Source organism: Balaenoptera acutorostrata, chromosome 7 (assembly GCF_949987535.1).
Source record: "Balaenoptera acutorostrata chromosome 7, mBalAcu1.1, whole genome shotgun sequence".
Taxonomy (NCBI): domain Eukaryota; kingdom Metazoa; phylum Chordata; class Mammalia; order Artiodactyla; family Balaenopteridae; genus Balaenoptera; species Balaenoptera acutorostrata.
This window is the reverse complement of record NC_080070.1, coordinates 16,238,979-16,255,208: the sequence shown is the minus strand read 5'-3', so window position 1 is coordinate 16,255,208 and position 16,230 is coordinate 16,238,979. Positions and strand designations below refer to the sequence as shown.

Sequence of the window (16,230 nt, the reverse complement as noted above, 5' to 3'; positions counted from 1 at the left end):
GGCCTGTGAGCCACAATTACTGAGCCTGCGCGTCTGGAGCCTGTGCTCCGCAACAAGAGAGGCCGCGATAATGAGAGACCCGTGCACCGTGATGAAGAGTGGCCCCCACTTGCCGCAATTAGAGAAAGCCCTCGCACAGAAACGAAGACCCAACACAGCCATAAATAAACAAATAAATTTAAAAAAAAAAAAAAAAAACTAAAAATAGGACTACCATATGACCCAGCAATCCCACTACTGGGCATATACCCCGAGAAAACCGTAATTCAAAAAGAGTCATGTACCACAACGTTCATTGCAGCTCTATTTACAATAGCCCAGACATGGAAGCAACCTAAGTGTCCATCGACAGATGAATGGATAAAGAAGATGTGGCACATATATACAATGGAATATTACTCAGCCATAAAAAGAAACAAAATTGAGTTATTTGTAGTGAGGTGGATGGACTTAGAGTCTGTCATACTGAGTGAAGTAAGTCAGAAAGAGAAAAACAAATACCATATGCTAACACATATATATGGAAACTTAAAAAAATGGTTCTGAAGAACCTGGGAGCAGGACAGGAATAAAGACGCAGACATAGAGAATGGACTTGAGGACGCGGGGAGGGGAAAGGGTAAGCTGGGACGAAGTGAGAGAGTGGCATGGACATATATACACTACCAAATGTAAAATAAATAGCTAGTGGGAAGCAGCTGCATAGCACAGGGAGAACAGTTTGGTGCTTTGTGACCACCTAGAGGGGTGGGATAGGGAGGGTGGGAGGGAGACGCAAGAGGGAGGAGATATGGGGATATATGTATATGTATAGCTGATTCACTTTGTTATAAAGCAGAAACTAATACACCATTGTAAAGCAATTATACTCCAGTTAAGATGTTAAAAAAAAACAAAATAAAATAAAATAAAACCACCTCATGTTCCTAATATGTAAACACAGCTGAAACACCAAATGGTTTTTTGGCTGCTACTTCTCTGCCTCTCTTTCTCATCAAACACAAAAATGTATGTGTACGTTAAGATTGCCAGGGTCACTGGGCACCTTCAGTTAGAGCATGATGCCCTGGAACCCAAGGGGGTCAGGTTAGTCTCCATCTGGGTTTGGTCTTGACCTCCTAGGCCTCCCCAGCCCACAGCCCCAGGCCTTCCAGCTGCTCCCAAATGTAGGTCATGGGCTGCAGGAGAGCCCTGGAGAGAAAACTTGCAAATCCAGAGCAGAACCAGAAAAACAACTCCTGGTAGTGCCTCAGAAATGAATACTATCTCAGGGTAGGAAGTTAAAAGTCATAGCTACAAAGATTGGCTTCAGGTTCTGTGATTACAAAACAATACAGTATGTCCCCCACTCAATCCCACCCTCCTTTCCAAAGGACAATGTCCAGTTCCTAAGCCATTTGTAAATGGAAGAGGGCAGAGGTTGGGGCGGGGGGGCGCATGGAGGGACAGCCTATATACACACGCATATGTTTGAGGCTCTTGTGGACCAACCTGGCTTCTTGTTGGATTACAAAAGGGAGCTTGGCTGTGACTAATTTCAAAAAACAAAGTTAAAGTCAAAAGCTGCCATAGGTAACCCCAGCTTATGAATCCACATTCCAAAAGTTTGTAACAGCAGGATGTTGATGGTGGGGTAGGTTGTGCGTGGTGGGCGGATGGCAGGGAATGTATGGAGACTCTGTACATTCTGCTCAGTTTTGCCGTGAACCTAGAGCTGTTCTAAAAAATTCAGGCTATTTTTTTAAAATTTGTAACACAGGTGCTTCAAACTCACAAGACATATTGTTATTGAAATAACATGATCGAAAGTAATCGGTTCCCCCTCCTACGCTGTTGGTGGGAATGTAAGTTGGTGCAGCCACTATGGAAAACACTGTGGAGGATCCTCAGAAAACTAAACATAGAATTACCATATGATCCAGCAATCCTACTCCTGGGCATATACCCAGACAAAACTATAATTCAAAAAGATACATGCATCCTTATATTCATAGCAGCACTATTCACTATTCACATTTAGGAAACAACATAAATGTCCATCAATAGATGAATGGATAAAGAAGATGTGGTACATGTATACAATGGAATACTACTCAGTCATAAAAAAGAACAAAATAATGCCACTTGCAGCAACATGGATGCAACTAGAGATGATCATACTACGTGAAGTGAGTCAGAAAGAGAAAGACAAATACCAAATATGTTATCACTTACATGTGCAATCTAAAATACGACACAAATGAACCTATCTATGAAACAGAAACAGACTCACAGAGGTAGAAAATAGACTTGCGGTTGCCAAGGGGGAGTGGGTGGAGGAGGGAAGGCCTGGGAGTTTGGGATTAGCAGATGTAGACTATTTTATATAGGATGGGTAAACAACAAGGTCCTACCTCTATAGCACAGGGAACTATATTCAATATCCTATGATAAACCATAAAGGAAAAGAATATATATATTAAAAAAAAGTAATCGGTTCCCAGTCAGCCAAGAGACCAACGTAACCCATACTGTAGCTGAACTGTGCTGGGTGAATTCTCAACTCGGTGTCACCTCACAGGAATCTGTTCTGCTCTGGGCTGAGAAGGGCCGCCCGCTTCCTCCCTGTGCAGTCAGTCGGAAAGCAGAATTCTCCTTATTCTCCACCCCCTTGTTTCCTGGGCCCAACTTCAGTCCTGGGGTCAGACTTCTCCTCCCATTGCTGTTCCTCATCTCCCCAGGAGGGCTGAGGGCCATGAAAGCAACATCCTGGATACAGGGAAGCAGACAGCAAAGGTAGAATCGAGCCCCATAATGCAGGGGGCACGGGGAGGAGTGGAGGGTGCCCTCCAGAGTCCCCTCTGTAGGTCCTGAAACCCAGGCACTGCTTGGAGCTGCACATTTTCTTTGAAGCGGCATCATGTACTTCAGTGTTCCTTCCACTGGAAAGCCCTCGGGCTCATATTCTTATTACAAAACCATTTGTCCTCACCTGCTCCTATTATTATGTCATTAAAAATGGGGTCAATTTGTTTTTTTTTTCTATTTTCCTAACATGTGAATATCGTTGATGTCTCTGTGATCAAACTTATCTTTGGCAACCACTGGGTCCACTTGGTACTTTCTCAGTGGGAAGTCAGCAGAAATATAGAAAGGAAAAGGCTCAAGCCTTCTAGGCATTTGATAAATCCCAACTGTCTTATACAGATTTAATGAGTCCAGAGACCCTCCTTTTGCATGCCTCAAAGCCTGAGACCCCTAAATGACACATGCACAAAGGGACCCAGGCCCAAACTACTCCTCGCTCATGAGAAGGACATCAGGAATAGGTGGATTCAGCGTGGAGAGAAGAATGAAGAAAGGACCTTCATAATACTGCACGGGCACGGGGACAGTCTCCAGGGCCAATTTTGAGGACTGATTTTACAAAAACAAAAGGAAAGAAAGAGGCACTATTGTACATATTATCTACCATGCATATTTACTCCCAGCACCTGCCCTCATGCAGTTTCTGCTCTTGCCTGGAAGCGAGGCCTGCACTCCCTCGGCACAAAGCCACAGAGCATGCCCACAGGTCCAGACCCCCGGGGGACCTCTGCAGCTCCAGGACACGGTCCCGCCCTGAGTTAACACCACACAGTGGTTGGCAGGCAGCTGAAGAGCATACTCAGCCCTTCTTTATCTTGACCACTCCGTAGCAACCCTCCCCTCTTTGGATCCTGGATTTTCCTGGATTTTCTCCACTCTTTCTGCTGCTTCCTTCTGAGTTCCACCTGCAGATTTCTCTTCGCCTGCTAACGCTTCAAGTGTCCCCAGGGCTTCATTCTCAGCTTTGCTCCCACACTCCTCCCTCTCCCCCTGACCTCGCTGGATTATCTTATTAGGACTATTGGCTTCACTTCTCCCCCACGAGGTTCCTAACACCCAAATCTGCATCTCCAGACCTTTCTCCAGAACTCCAGACCCATGTTTCCAAATGCCTTTCAGGTACCTCTCCTGAATGTGCCATGAACACATCAGCATCACCATGTCCAAAACTGAACTCGTTATCTTCCCCAGCAAACTCATCTTCCCGCACGAAGGGCAGCACCAGCAACTCGGTGTGCCGCGTCAGAAACCACGACGTCTCCCATATCCCTCGCGTGCCCCACTGCCACCAACTCTTCGCGTCCAGCTCCTAACCCTTTCTTGTATTCATGTGCTGCTCCCTGTCCGGTTCAAGGCCCTCGTGGTGCCTTGTTCTACTTCATGGATGAAATAGCCAGCCAGCAGATCATCTTGCTGCCATTAATTCTCCCCTCCAATCCATACTTCATAAACACTAGGGTTTCCTTTCCAAAACACACTTCTCTCCCTGTCTCATTTTTATTAAGTCTTAAAAGCTTCCCACACTACTGCCCACAAAAGAATATCCAAATGGTTAACAAAGCATGCAAACCTTGTATGATCTTATCATATCTCCCAACACTCCCCACAGGGCATCCTACTTGAAACTGCATAAAACCACTTGGGATTCCCAGAATCAACTATGACATTTTATACATTCCTACTCTGTATCTGCTGTTCCCATGGCCTGGAGAACTCCTATTTATACTTCAGGACCCAATGCAAATATCACCTTTTCAGTGAGAGGCTCTCCAACTCATCTCCTTCAGATCTCTTGTTCCACCCTCTGTGTGCCAGAAGTACTTTGAATGCAGATTTAAAGCAAAATGTACACCAGATATTTAATGACTTGTGATTGAATGACTTCTTTACATATCTCCCTTCCCACTCTTCTGGGAGAACCACAAGGTCAAGAATGTATATCCTCCTGCCTAGAACATGCACAGGTTTAGAAAAGCAGTTCATTAAGTTCCTCAAATTGGAGGAAGGACCAGTGATGAGAGATATTTCCCCAGGATGTACAGACAGGAAGCGAGGGGAAGGAAGGAGTTAATGGCTGAATCTTTCAAATGCTATGACTGGTAACCTTGGATTTAAATGTCTGTTTAACACAATTGGCTAGTGAGAAAGCATTTTCATCACAAATCCTTGTTTCCTCCAAGTTTCCTAAAAAAATCACCCTATCAGTTTGAATCCTGCAGGCTCTTTCTCAGCCAAAAGGAATTTCCCTTTAAACAAAAACTATTCAGACATTTCCAAGATATGAAATGTTAAAAAACCAAGATTTTCCACTCAGACGACTAGAAAACTATTTGTAGATTTTGTTTCCCCAGACTCCTCTAATTTGCCAAGAAGTCTGAAGGGGGGGGGGGGGGGGGGGGGGGTGTGTGTGTGTGTGTGTGTGTGTGTGTGTGTGTGTGTGTGTGTGTGTGTGTGTGTGTGTGTGTGTGTGTGTGTGATGTTAAAAAGAAATGTTTCCTACCTCTGTGTCTCTCTGTTTTTCCATTCTTTATTTTGTCTGGGTTTTACTGAAGCAAGGTTTTTAAGTCAGAAAACAGAGGCTACAAAATGCAAAACTATACCCGCCAACTGAGTACCCAAAGGAAAGAGGTAATCAACTGACCTTTGCTGTTGTTGTTTTAAATCACCCATTTTTTAAAGATCAGAGACTTTCAAGGGTGAGAGCATGATACTCAGCACAGAACTTTGGAGTTAAAAGGAACCTCTGGGACCATAATACAAATGCAGCATTTTACAGCAGGATAAACTGAGATGGAGGATGTGAAGTAACTTGTACTACAATGAGTTTTTCCAAAGAAAAACTCTCTTCCAAGATACTTCTAACAAGAAGCAGGCATACAAATTTGAGTGGCTCAGCGTCACCCGTCTCAATTCTTTAAAAGCTCTTCAGTAATGTCAATAAAGTTTAGATAAATAAATTACACCAGAATAGAGCAACTCAAAGGCAGGCAATTCAACCTCAGGCAACTGTAACTGAGCTCGACAGCAGCTATACACACCAGAAGGATCAATGGTACAAGATCTAAGAACTTATGTCTGCCTTTTGCACTGACCTTCCACTCAGTCCTAGAAAAAAATTAGATACACCACCGCAGAACACCAAAAAAGTGCTTCCCAAGCTGAAGGATAAGTACGAACCCAGTCAAAACACAGCCTGCATCTGATGGGTGACACTGACTCAAGAAACAGCTGTGTCCCAGCAATGACTCATGAGCCTCTCTTAGGTTTACACTGCAGGAGAGCTGAGTCACAAAACACCCCCTGAGATAACAGGGGTGTGGTGATAAGGGGGATCAAAGTGTTCTCAGCTCTTCTCAAAGTAATGCACCAGGAAGATTCAAAGGTTACCCAGCCAGAGCCACTCTACAGCTCATGAGGGCCCAGAAGATCTTGGGTCATATTCCAAAGATCTCCCAGTTTCTATCCACAGACAACTAACAGATGTAAAGATCTGAGAACCAGCTGTATTGAAGTTGATGGAGGAGCCCAGGAGAGTGTACAGGGAGAACACAAGGCCAAGAACCAAACGCTCACATTTAACAGGTGGTAATGCAGCCAGCAAAGGAGGAAAAACTAAGCCTCCCAGGGTATCATGGGAGCCAAAGCAAGAGCGAGTTACGAGATGAACGTGTGGTCGGTCAATATTGCCAAATGTTCCCATGAGGCCTTGCAGGTAAGGATGGAGAGAAAACTAGTGGATGGAGCAGTTAGAGAGAAGTTGGAGAACCTTCAGGCAGCAGGAGGAACCAGAACATACAGGAGGCAGAAGTAAAAACTGAGGAAATGGAGGCCGTAGCTATTGACTACTTGTCTGAGAAAACCTGGCAGTAAACAAGAGAGAAAAAACAAGCAGAGCAAGGAGGGGCAACAGCATCTGGCAAACATGTGTTCAAGGCAGAGACCTGTGTTTACAGCACAAGGCAGAAGCTGGGGAGGAGAGGAAATGAAGATGCCTGAGAGAGAATAATTACAGGTCCCTTGTGCTTCCTGAATGATATCAGACTCCTGAGGTGGGGATACCTCTTCCCCAGAAAGAAGACATTTGACTTAGGGGAGAGGGTGAAAAAGTGTGTACACTATGGGCTAGGCAGTGACATGTGAAGAAACTGAGACCCAAAGAGGAGAGGTTACTTGCCCAAGGTCACCAGAGAACCAGTGGCCCTGGATTCCAAATCTGCCTGGCTTGAAGGCACACCCTTTCCACAACGCTGCCTTCAACTCTACTCTAGCGGAAACTGGGACTATTATAGAATCATCCTCCCACCCGTCTGGGTCTCAAAACTAAACAAGAAAAGTTATTGACATCAAACTACCCAAGTCACTTTCATATTAAATTTTCAGACTTGCAGAGGCATTTACAAGCATCCAGAGTTTTAAAAAAATACACTAACAAACGAGACCAAGGCCACTGAGCTTATTCATTCTCCAAGACTGCCTCACTCTACGTAATTGTGCATCAAGCAAGTATTACATATCTCTGAGCATCCTGTGCTTGGGAGTATAGAAAAGACAGTCATGTCCCCTGCCTTCAAGAAGCTTGTGTTCCAGCTGAGGTCTCTTTTTTGCTCGAGGCCTCAGATTCTCCATAGATAAAAGGAGCCGTCACCTCCCATGTGCCTTGTGGGTAACCTAGACAATTCCATTCAGGGAAAAAATGAGGTCACTTGGAGCTTCACTTGGAAGAGCCGGAGAGCATGTGGTGAGCTGGGAGAAGGGGGAATAGACTCAAGGTTGACACCAATGGTGAATCTCACCATTTCATTTCAGGCTTGACTCTACTGAGGTAGGGAATGTAAACACTACTCCCTCATTCATAAAATCACTGACAAGCAATTCAGACACTCTGCAGCCCTAGGCCCTCAGTCCTACCAAACTCCCAGCCAAAGCCTAAGGCCATTTGCCCCAAGACAGTCCACAGACAGGTCAGAGCCCCGAAGGGCTGAGGCCGGCAGTTCAAGCTGCAAACAGGCACACTCTGACCTTATCAGTGTTTGAATAGCCATATGCAACTGGAAAAACAGCTTCTTTGAAAAATGGCATTCAGCTCTCTGCCTGCGGAGATGAGGTTGTGTGGACCTCGAACAGAACAAGTCATTCTTGTCTTGCACTGTGATCATGATTACAGGCTCAGCTAGTTACCTCCAGCCCTGATATCTGACCCTGACGCAGAGAGTTCAGATAATATAGTTAATTCTACATTTCCTCATTCGTGAGTTGGGACACAGCAGTACCCCCTCCATGATAGCCTTTGCATGCATTGCAGAGATATTCCATGTTTAAATGTTTTAAAACATTTTCCATTTGCTAGCCCACCTTTGTGAGAAAAACAGCCATTGGCTAAATGAACACACCTTTTAGTGAAGGAAAGGTCTGCCAACTCAGACTATTTTACTAATGATCATTACACATGGTCATGCTGGTTGAGGCTCCAATAGCTCCTCCATTCCCACATGACTAATCTAAGCCAATCCGGTAAATCCCTTTCCAGCCATTGGTTCAGAAATGATGATGTAATCCAATCCTTGACAATAAAGCTCGAAGAGAAATCAGCTGGTAGGCATCTAAAAAAAGTTTCTTCCATCTTAAAAAAGGACACAGGGAAGACACAACCTCTCTTCTCCCTTTGGATATTGTTATTTTTATTTGAACACCTGAAACTCATATGGGTATGAGTTGCCTTCTGGTTGCCTCCAACTTGAAGATGAAACCTGCATATGGATGGATGGAATCTAGGTCCATGATGAACTGAGGAGCTGCTGAATCAGCCAAACATGTAGCTATACTTTTAGGCATCTTGCAACGTGACAGAATAATTCACTTATTGTGTAAGCAATGTGGATCGGTTTTCAGTTACTCGCAGCGGCACGCATTCTCATTTAATTCAATTATTAATCTAGATGCAGTGCCTCATTTCTCCTGCCAGAGCAACTTCACATCAGAGCTCAATAGGATATTATCACTCAGGGATCACTCAAGAAAGAGGGCAAGTACAAAACTCAGTACTGCCCTCTCATCTTTCAGAACTGTGCCCAAGCCCACCTTCCCCCAACCCGTGTTAACACAGTGAGAACAATTTCAGAGACAATAATATAATTGAGTCAAAGATTTTTCACCAAAACAATGAAAATTCTTTAGATCATAGCTAAATCAGCAACATATATGCAAGGCTACCTTATGAATAGGGGCCACATACAGAGAGGTAGTGAGAGCTCCCCCCCAGTTCCCCAAATACTCCTCCCCTACTACCTGGCTATTGCCTAAAGTTCTCCATTTAGAGATTCAAGAAATTATTGTTAAATATAAATGCCCATTTAGGGGTCATATGTTAAGCTTTACTAATACTGAAATTTTTAGTGTAAACTTAAAAATCTTTCCTGAGAACAAAATTAAAGAGGAGGAGTTGGAAAGAGAACACCATTACAGCGAGCAACTTGGGGTCCAAGAAGCGAGGGAAACATGAAAGGAGTGAAGGTGAAGAAAGGTGAAGTAGGGCCTTGAAGACAAATTATACTGACTTCACAATTCTGTCTCCTACTGGAACTCATTACCTTTATTCAATTGGTGGAGGTCAGGTGACCAGAAGTAATGATTTCTCAAGCCACAAGGACCCAGGGTCCCACTCAGAATCTGGCCAGAAGCCAACAATAGGAGGCGAACATCAAACCAAAAGCTCCCATATCCCACAGGAGCCCTATCAAGTCTCTGGGCCGCCGAGAGGAAGGGGAAACCACCAGCCTCTCAGATCGGCCATCCACCTTCCGGCAATCACAATGGATGTGGAAGCCAGATGGCCTTCACATCCGCTCACCAGGCAGGTGGAACCTACCCTTAACACCCCACCTACCACCCTCTGGGCTCAGTCATTTCATTTTAAGAACCAATTGGATATAAAATTTAAGCGCATAACCACTAATAATTCTACAAAGAACTGGATTTACATGAATTTAGTATTTAAAGGAAGCAGAACTAAATTAGGAGGTTGGAATTAACTGATACACACTACTATATATAAAACAGATAACCAACAAGGACCTTCTTATAGCACAGGAAGCTATACTTAACATTTTGTGATAACCTATAAGGGAAAAGAATCAGAAAAAGAAAAAAGAAAAAAAAAATATATATATATATATATGAATCACTGTGCTGTACACCTGAAACTAACATGATATTGTAAATCAACTATACCTCAATAAAATAAAATGAAATACCAAGCAGAACCTCTGTCATTATCTTTGCAAAGAAAAGGTATCCTATTGTATACCTTAAAAAAAATAGTCATTGCAAAAATTGATAAAATCCCTCTTTTCCAGATTGCTAAACTGAGCTATAAGAAAATTACCAAAAGCACGAAGTTTATCATACACAAACCCACTGTTAATCCTCCATCCTCAAAGCCCTTTTCCAGCAAGCACTCCTGCTTCCTCTATTCATTACCCAAGGCCTCCACCAACTCTGGTGGTATTGAGTGAGCACCAGAACGCCCTCTCTCCCCAAGGACATGCAGGCTAAAATTACCTCCAGTCCAGTTTTATGTGGTGCCTTTAAGTTGTCATTTTTCATTTCCTAAATACTTTCAGGAGGTAAAAGTTTGAACAGTACGAAAGGGATAGTGTGTAAGTAACTCCCTCTCCCTCCCTCTCTCTCTTGACCTCTAGTTCCTCAAGTCCCCTTACCAGAAAAACATCAGCCATCTGTTTCTTGAGCATCCGCCCAGATATAGTCAGTGCATGTAATAATATACATAGATAAGATTTATAGACTGTTTTGCTCTTTAAATTGCAAAATCCCACAGTAAATTCCCAGAAATGTAATTTGCACAGAATCTTACAGGAAACACAACATGAATGTTAGAAACATCCAACATCCTGGCAGGTTTAGGGGAGGGGACAAGGCTTCTTGCAATGATTTGAAACCATAATAGATACACTCCTCATTTTTATATCTGCCATCTTTTCTGAAACCAGTTTTAGCCTGTATCCACTCTAGAAGCAATAGCTTTCCTAAATGTACTACTCACTGATTTAAAATTATATCTCATCATCCGTATGGGAACTATTTTTTCAGCTTCAAGAGGAAGCCCAAAGCTCTAATAATTCAGGATCTAATGAGCAAGTCCAAATTCGCTCTGTGTGGTTCATTATTTTATAGACTTTGAAACTGTCTCCTCTAAGCCTTTGTCCTTCTGGACCCAGAAGTTTTCTTCATAACTAACCAAATGAGAAAAACACTGCTCCTGATGGCTCACAGAAGGCGCCTCGGAGACGTGACAATCCCAGCCTCGGGCAACTTCTATATTTTTAAAATCAGGTAGGTGACAGTTTTGCTAAAACAGGGCATTAGCAATCATGCGTGTGGTAGCTAAATCCCTACTTAGAGCAAAGAGAGTGATCATGCTAGGAAGGGTTGGTGGTTGAACTGCCACCTCAGTTAAATATTAGCTGCCTTCAGACTCAGCAATTTCTGACTCCCTATCCTCTGACTCAGTTCCTTTTAAGTCTGGATCCTTCATTCATACAGCATAGTGGGCAAGAGCTTGGGCTTTGGAGGCAGGTAGACTTGAGTTTAAATGACCTTTTACCAAGCCACTTAAACTCATTAAGCCTCAGTTTTCTTATCTGTAAAACGACTCCTTCACTGGATTATTGAGATATCCTCTTTTTTTTTGGATGTGCCCGGCGGCATGAGGGATCTTAGTTCCCTGATCAGGGATCGAACCTGTGCCCCCTGCAGTGGAAGCTCTGAGTCTTAACCACTGAACCAACAGGGAAGTCCCACTGATACATCATTTTTGTAAAGCACTAAGTACAATGCCTTTCATGAGGACCAGCTACATAATCTATGGGACCTGCTACAAAATGCAAACGTGTGGGCCCTTGTTCGAAAATTATTGAGGATCTCATGATGGTGACAGCAGAGCATCAAAGTGCGGGGTCCTGTGGGACTGCACAGGTGGCAGGCCCATGAAGCCAGCCCTCCCTTTCAGATAATAAATATACAATAGATGGTAGCTATACTATCTTACCAATTTCCCAGCTTACATTTGTACCTTACCCTCCCTGCAGGCTCTCCTCTCCCTATGTGATGCCTAATCCACTCAACTTGGAAAGTTTCACTGGGCCATTCCAAAAACAGGCACTCTGCCTCAGAAGTAACCTGCATTTTTACAAGAAAAAAACTGACAAAAATGGGGGGAATCTAAAACAGAAGGTGATGTTACCATAAGCTCATGCCAGACACACTCCCACCTTAGAGCCTTTGCTCTGGCTTTTCATCCTGCTGAGATAACCTTCTCCCCTACTTCAGGCCTAGAGTGTAAGCTTCTCAAGGTCAAGAATTTTGAGGTCTTTTTGGTTCACTGATGTATCCCAACTGCTTAGAACAGTGTTTCGCACATAGAAGCTCTTCAATAACCATTCACTGAAAGAACAAATAAATCTGTGAGTGAATGCATCATCAGGCCATCCTTTTTCCACTTGGAGGTCAGGCCATTTCTCATTATGATCAAATGGCAATAATAACCAGCTCTGCAACTGGATACCCAACAGAGTTCAAGAAACAGATGGGAAAGTTATCTATTTTCAAATCTCTGCCCAACTCCCCTTAGTTTAGAAGGAATATAACCCAGTCGTCTGTGCTACCAAATCCAATACGTCTTTCAACACTAATTCATATACTCAGTTTGTGGGCCACGGCTTGCAGCAATGACGAGTGGCATTTTATATGAGTGAGCTGCCCAGAAGAGAGACACGTCCCTAAGTGGCATACATAAAAGTAATTTTTAAAAAAATCAAATTAGAAGAAAAATAATCACCCATCACTCCTTCATTACAATGACATAGAAGAACTAAGCCCTTGCTACCAAAAGGAAGGTAAGGTCTCTACCCCTGAAACTGTGCATAAAGATGTCAGTTAGAGCCAGTCCAAGCTGTCCTGCTTGAAGTTAATGTCACAGTCACGGGTAGCATCTCAAACCCTGGCATAAGATCTCACAAATGCAAGTCATGAGGCCTGAGAAAGGGAATGTGGAGGCTGTGCATAATTCATCGCACCAGCTGAAAGACAACCCAAAGCATTACAGCTGCGGGATGAGACATTTTCACAGTACTCGTGAGAACAAAAGAGAAGAGCTGCCCCTCGCAAATGGCTAAAATGTGGCCTATGTCAGGAGAAACATCTGGAGATACTATCAGAAGATATTTGAGGGCCAGTGTTCTCTGAGTTCTGTCCTGGCGACGGGAAGCACATCTGGGCCCCCAATCCAAAGGCAGCCCATGTGGTGTCCTCAGGACAGACTCAGTGAGCAAAGCCCAGAAGATCACACCACACATCTGGCTTTTGACCCGGCATGAACTTCCACTACCTCTCTGCCCTGCACTCGGCATGTTTTCAACAAGCCCTTCTCAGCCACCACAAATGCCTTGGTGGGAATCACAGGGAGGTCCTCATCCCTTTTCCCAAAATAACGTCAGCCAGAGGCAAAGGCCAAAGGGGTGGAGCCTGCAGGCCATTTTGCAAAAGTTTCAAATATCGTGGCACTGACTCCATTAAAAGAATCATGAAGGGGAAATAGCCAAGCCTCTCATTTTCTCATTAGTGTCTCTCTCTCTTTCTCTCTCTCTATACAAACTCTGCATTTGTAAAAAAGAAACAAAGAGATCTCACAATAAAGTCATATTATCAGTGCTGGCTGTTGGAAACAAAATTTCATTTTGCAAATTTAATACCAAAAACTTGAAATTGAAAACTTTATAAGAAATGTGTGTCCTCTGTGACAGTTTAATGCTCAAAGGGATCTCTGGGACATAAGACTGAGCAAGGAACTGGTGAGCTGCCCCACCTTCTCCAAAGCCTTTCTGAAATATGCACTGTCTCAGATTTTCCATTCTCCTTTGCTGATTTTCCTCTGAAGAAGGAGGAAGCAGATTTCTTGGCTGAACAGTTGAAGGAGCCAAATAAAGTAGTCTTCCTCCTAATATGAAGGGACCTTTTTTCAAAACACACACACACACACACACACACACACACACACACACACACAGAGGTATACTTCCTAAAATTCAAATAAGAAAGTAAAGGAAGAGAAAGAGAGAATATGACAGCGCAGGATAGAAAATGCTACTTTATTTTGCCCAGTTTTAAAAAAATCTTCCCACAAATATTAGTAGCAAACTAAACAGAGGCAGATTATCAAAACGTCTACCCCTTCTCCTGCTTTACAGCGCAATAGGAAATGATACAGCAGATATGAAAAGCCCTCAGGGAAAAGAGTATAAGTTGCTGAAGGAATACAAAGCGTCGTTACTATTATCAAAAGTTTAAAAGAGACAGCGGCCCACCTTCACTGTTCAGCTAGAAAAACCACACCTCTCCCCAGATCTCTCCATTCTGGGCATGCTCTTCCCAAATACTTCCTTCCCAGTTCCCTGTCCCGAGCTGTTCCTTTGATGACACTTCCCCCTCTCAAGCCGCCCCTTCGCCGCCCCGCCAAGTCCTCACCGTGTGATACATGAGAGCCTCGGTTTCCCCGGGCTCTGACAGCTCGCTCAGCTTGCGGTCCCACTGCAGGACGCTCTGCTCCCCGCTCTCCAGCACCTCCATGGTGGTCCGAGGCGCGCTGGGCCGAGGATGCTGAGGGCAGGAGGGGAGCGGGTAGGGCGGCCTCGGAGGGCGAGATCCGCCTCTGCTTGAGTGTGTGTGCGTGTGTGTGCGTATGCGTGTAGCTTATGCAGTTAGGAAGGAAAACGTTCGCTCCTCTGCCTGAGAGAGAATTGCCAAGGGCTCCGGTCCAGCGTCCTCGGAGATTTGAGAATCCCCAGAGGAGACAGACTGTCTAGAGATCAGACCGAAGGCTGAGGAGAATAGAGCAGGGTGTGTATCCAAAATAAAGGCAGGAGATCAGTACTCATCCCAAGAAAAGCCCTTCTCACTAAGCTCACTTTCCACTACTGCTCCAGACACAAACTTTGAGATTCCCCAGGGCTCCTCAGCTCTGCTCCGGCAGACAGCTATGACTCCTCCTCCCTCCAGGGCGGGGACCAATCGGATGCTCACTTCTCCCGCCCTACCCAATCAGAAGTCTTGCTCTCCGTCCAGAGGCAGGGGCAGCGGGAAGTCTCCGCCCAGGCTTTGGAATGTGGGCGGGCAGCGCCTTTGACGTCACCGGGGAGCTACTCTGGTTTTAGTACGGCCGGGAGCCGCGGTCTGCGGCAGCAGACAAATGGAGTGCTTGAGCCCAGGAGTGATGGACTGGGGGCGCAACCAATGAGGAAGGAGCGCCTGGGAGGGACAGCCAATCAAATAGCGACAAGAATACATTTTATAAGAGGGAGGGTGCGCTCAGTCGCCTGAGAATCGAGAGAAATTAGCGCGCGCGTCTAGAAGAAGAGAGCGCTGCTGGGAGGGCTGCCTTACGTACTGTCCTAAATATTTTCAAGTAGTTTAGCTCATTTGAGTCTTTCAGGATTTTTAAAAAATAAGTCACATATTACACACAAATGTAAATATTCTCTATTATGCATGAATTCATGTTAGCACATATCTGGCAAATTGAAATTGCTTGTGCTTCAGGTTTTTCTTCCGCTGTTAGGCTCTTCTCCTGACGTGTTTTTTATGGGCTCTCCTTATTCTATTTTTTTCTTTTATTTACCCAACAGACATTGTTGAAAAGAGCCTATGGCTTCCTTTTCCAGGTCATAGAGATTTTACCTCAGTGGAAGAGTCAGACAATAACCAGGTAAAGAAAGAAACGTATAATGTCAGAAACTGGTAACTGCTATAAAGGAAAATCAAAGCAAGGTAAGAGGATGGGGCAGATCGATGCTATTTTAGATAGCAATCAGGGAAGTTCTTTCTGCGTAGGTGACGTTTGGGAACAGACCTGAATTAAATGAGGTTTGGGGAGAAGCTGGTGTTTTACAGACAGCCAAGGAGACAAGTGTGGCTGCGGACTGAGGTGCCAGGGAGTGAGTGAGGGGAGAGGTGGCCTGAGAGATGGGCAGGGGACAGACCACCAGGCCTGCCTAGATTGGGAAAGAGATAGCCTCTTCTAAATTATTTTCCCTCAACTTGTGATTTTTTTTCCTCCTTTCAGACTCCTTTTTTTTTTTTTCTTTTTTTAAATTAACTTTTATTGGAGTATAGTTGCTTTACAATATTGCGTCAGACTCCTTTTAAGGAAACAAAGTGCTTGCATATATAGTTTGCTCATTTTAAGTGTAAGGGAGTCTTTGCCAATTGTCTCCAGAAGTTGCTTACAATGGCACATTCCGGTATGGAGGTGTTACTTTGTCCCCTTCGCAAGTATTTTTTGGTGGATAGGGTCAGTCCAATTTTGTCTTAGAA

At 44.3% G+C, this 16,230-nt stretch overlaps 1 protein-coding gene across 1 annotated transcript in view; it reads right to left on the bottom strand.

Annotated features, from left to right (window-relative positions):
* Positions 1-14,876, bottom strand: part of CREB3L2 (cAMP responsive element binding protein 3 like 2) — a 129,759-nt gene extending 114,883 nt beyond the window's left edge. The window contains exon 1 of the mRNA XM_007177097.2: positions 14,386-14,876. Within this exon, the coding sequence (XP_007177159.1) occupies positions 14,386-14,487 (102 nt within the window). The 5' untranslated portion in view covers positions 14,488-14,876. The remainder of the gene's footprint in view (positions 1-14,385) is intronic.
* Between the last annotated feature and the right edge of the window lie 1,354 nt (positions 14,877-16,230).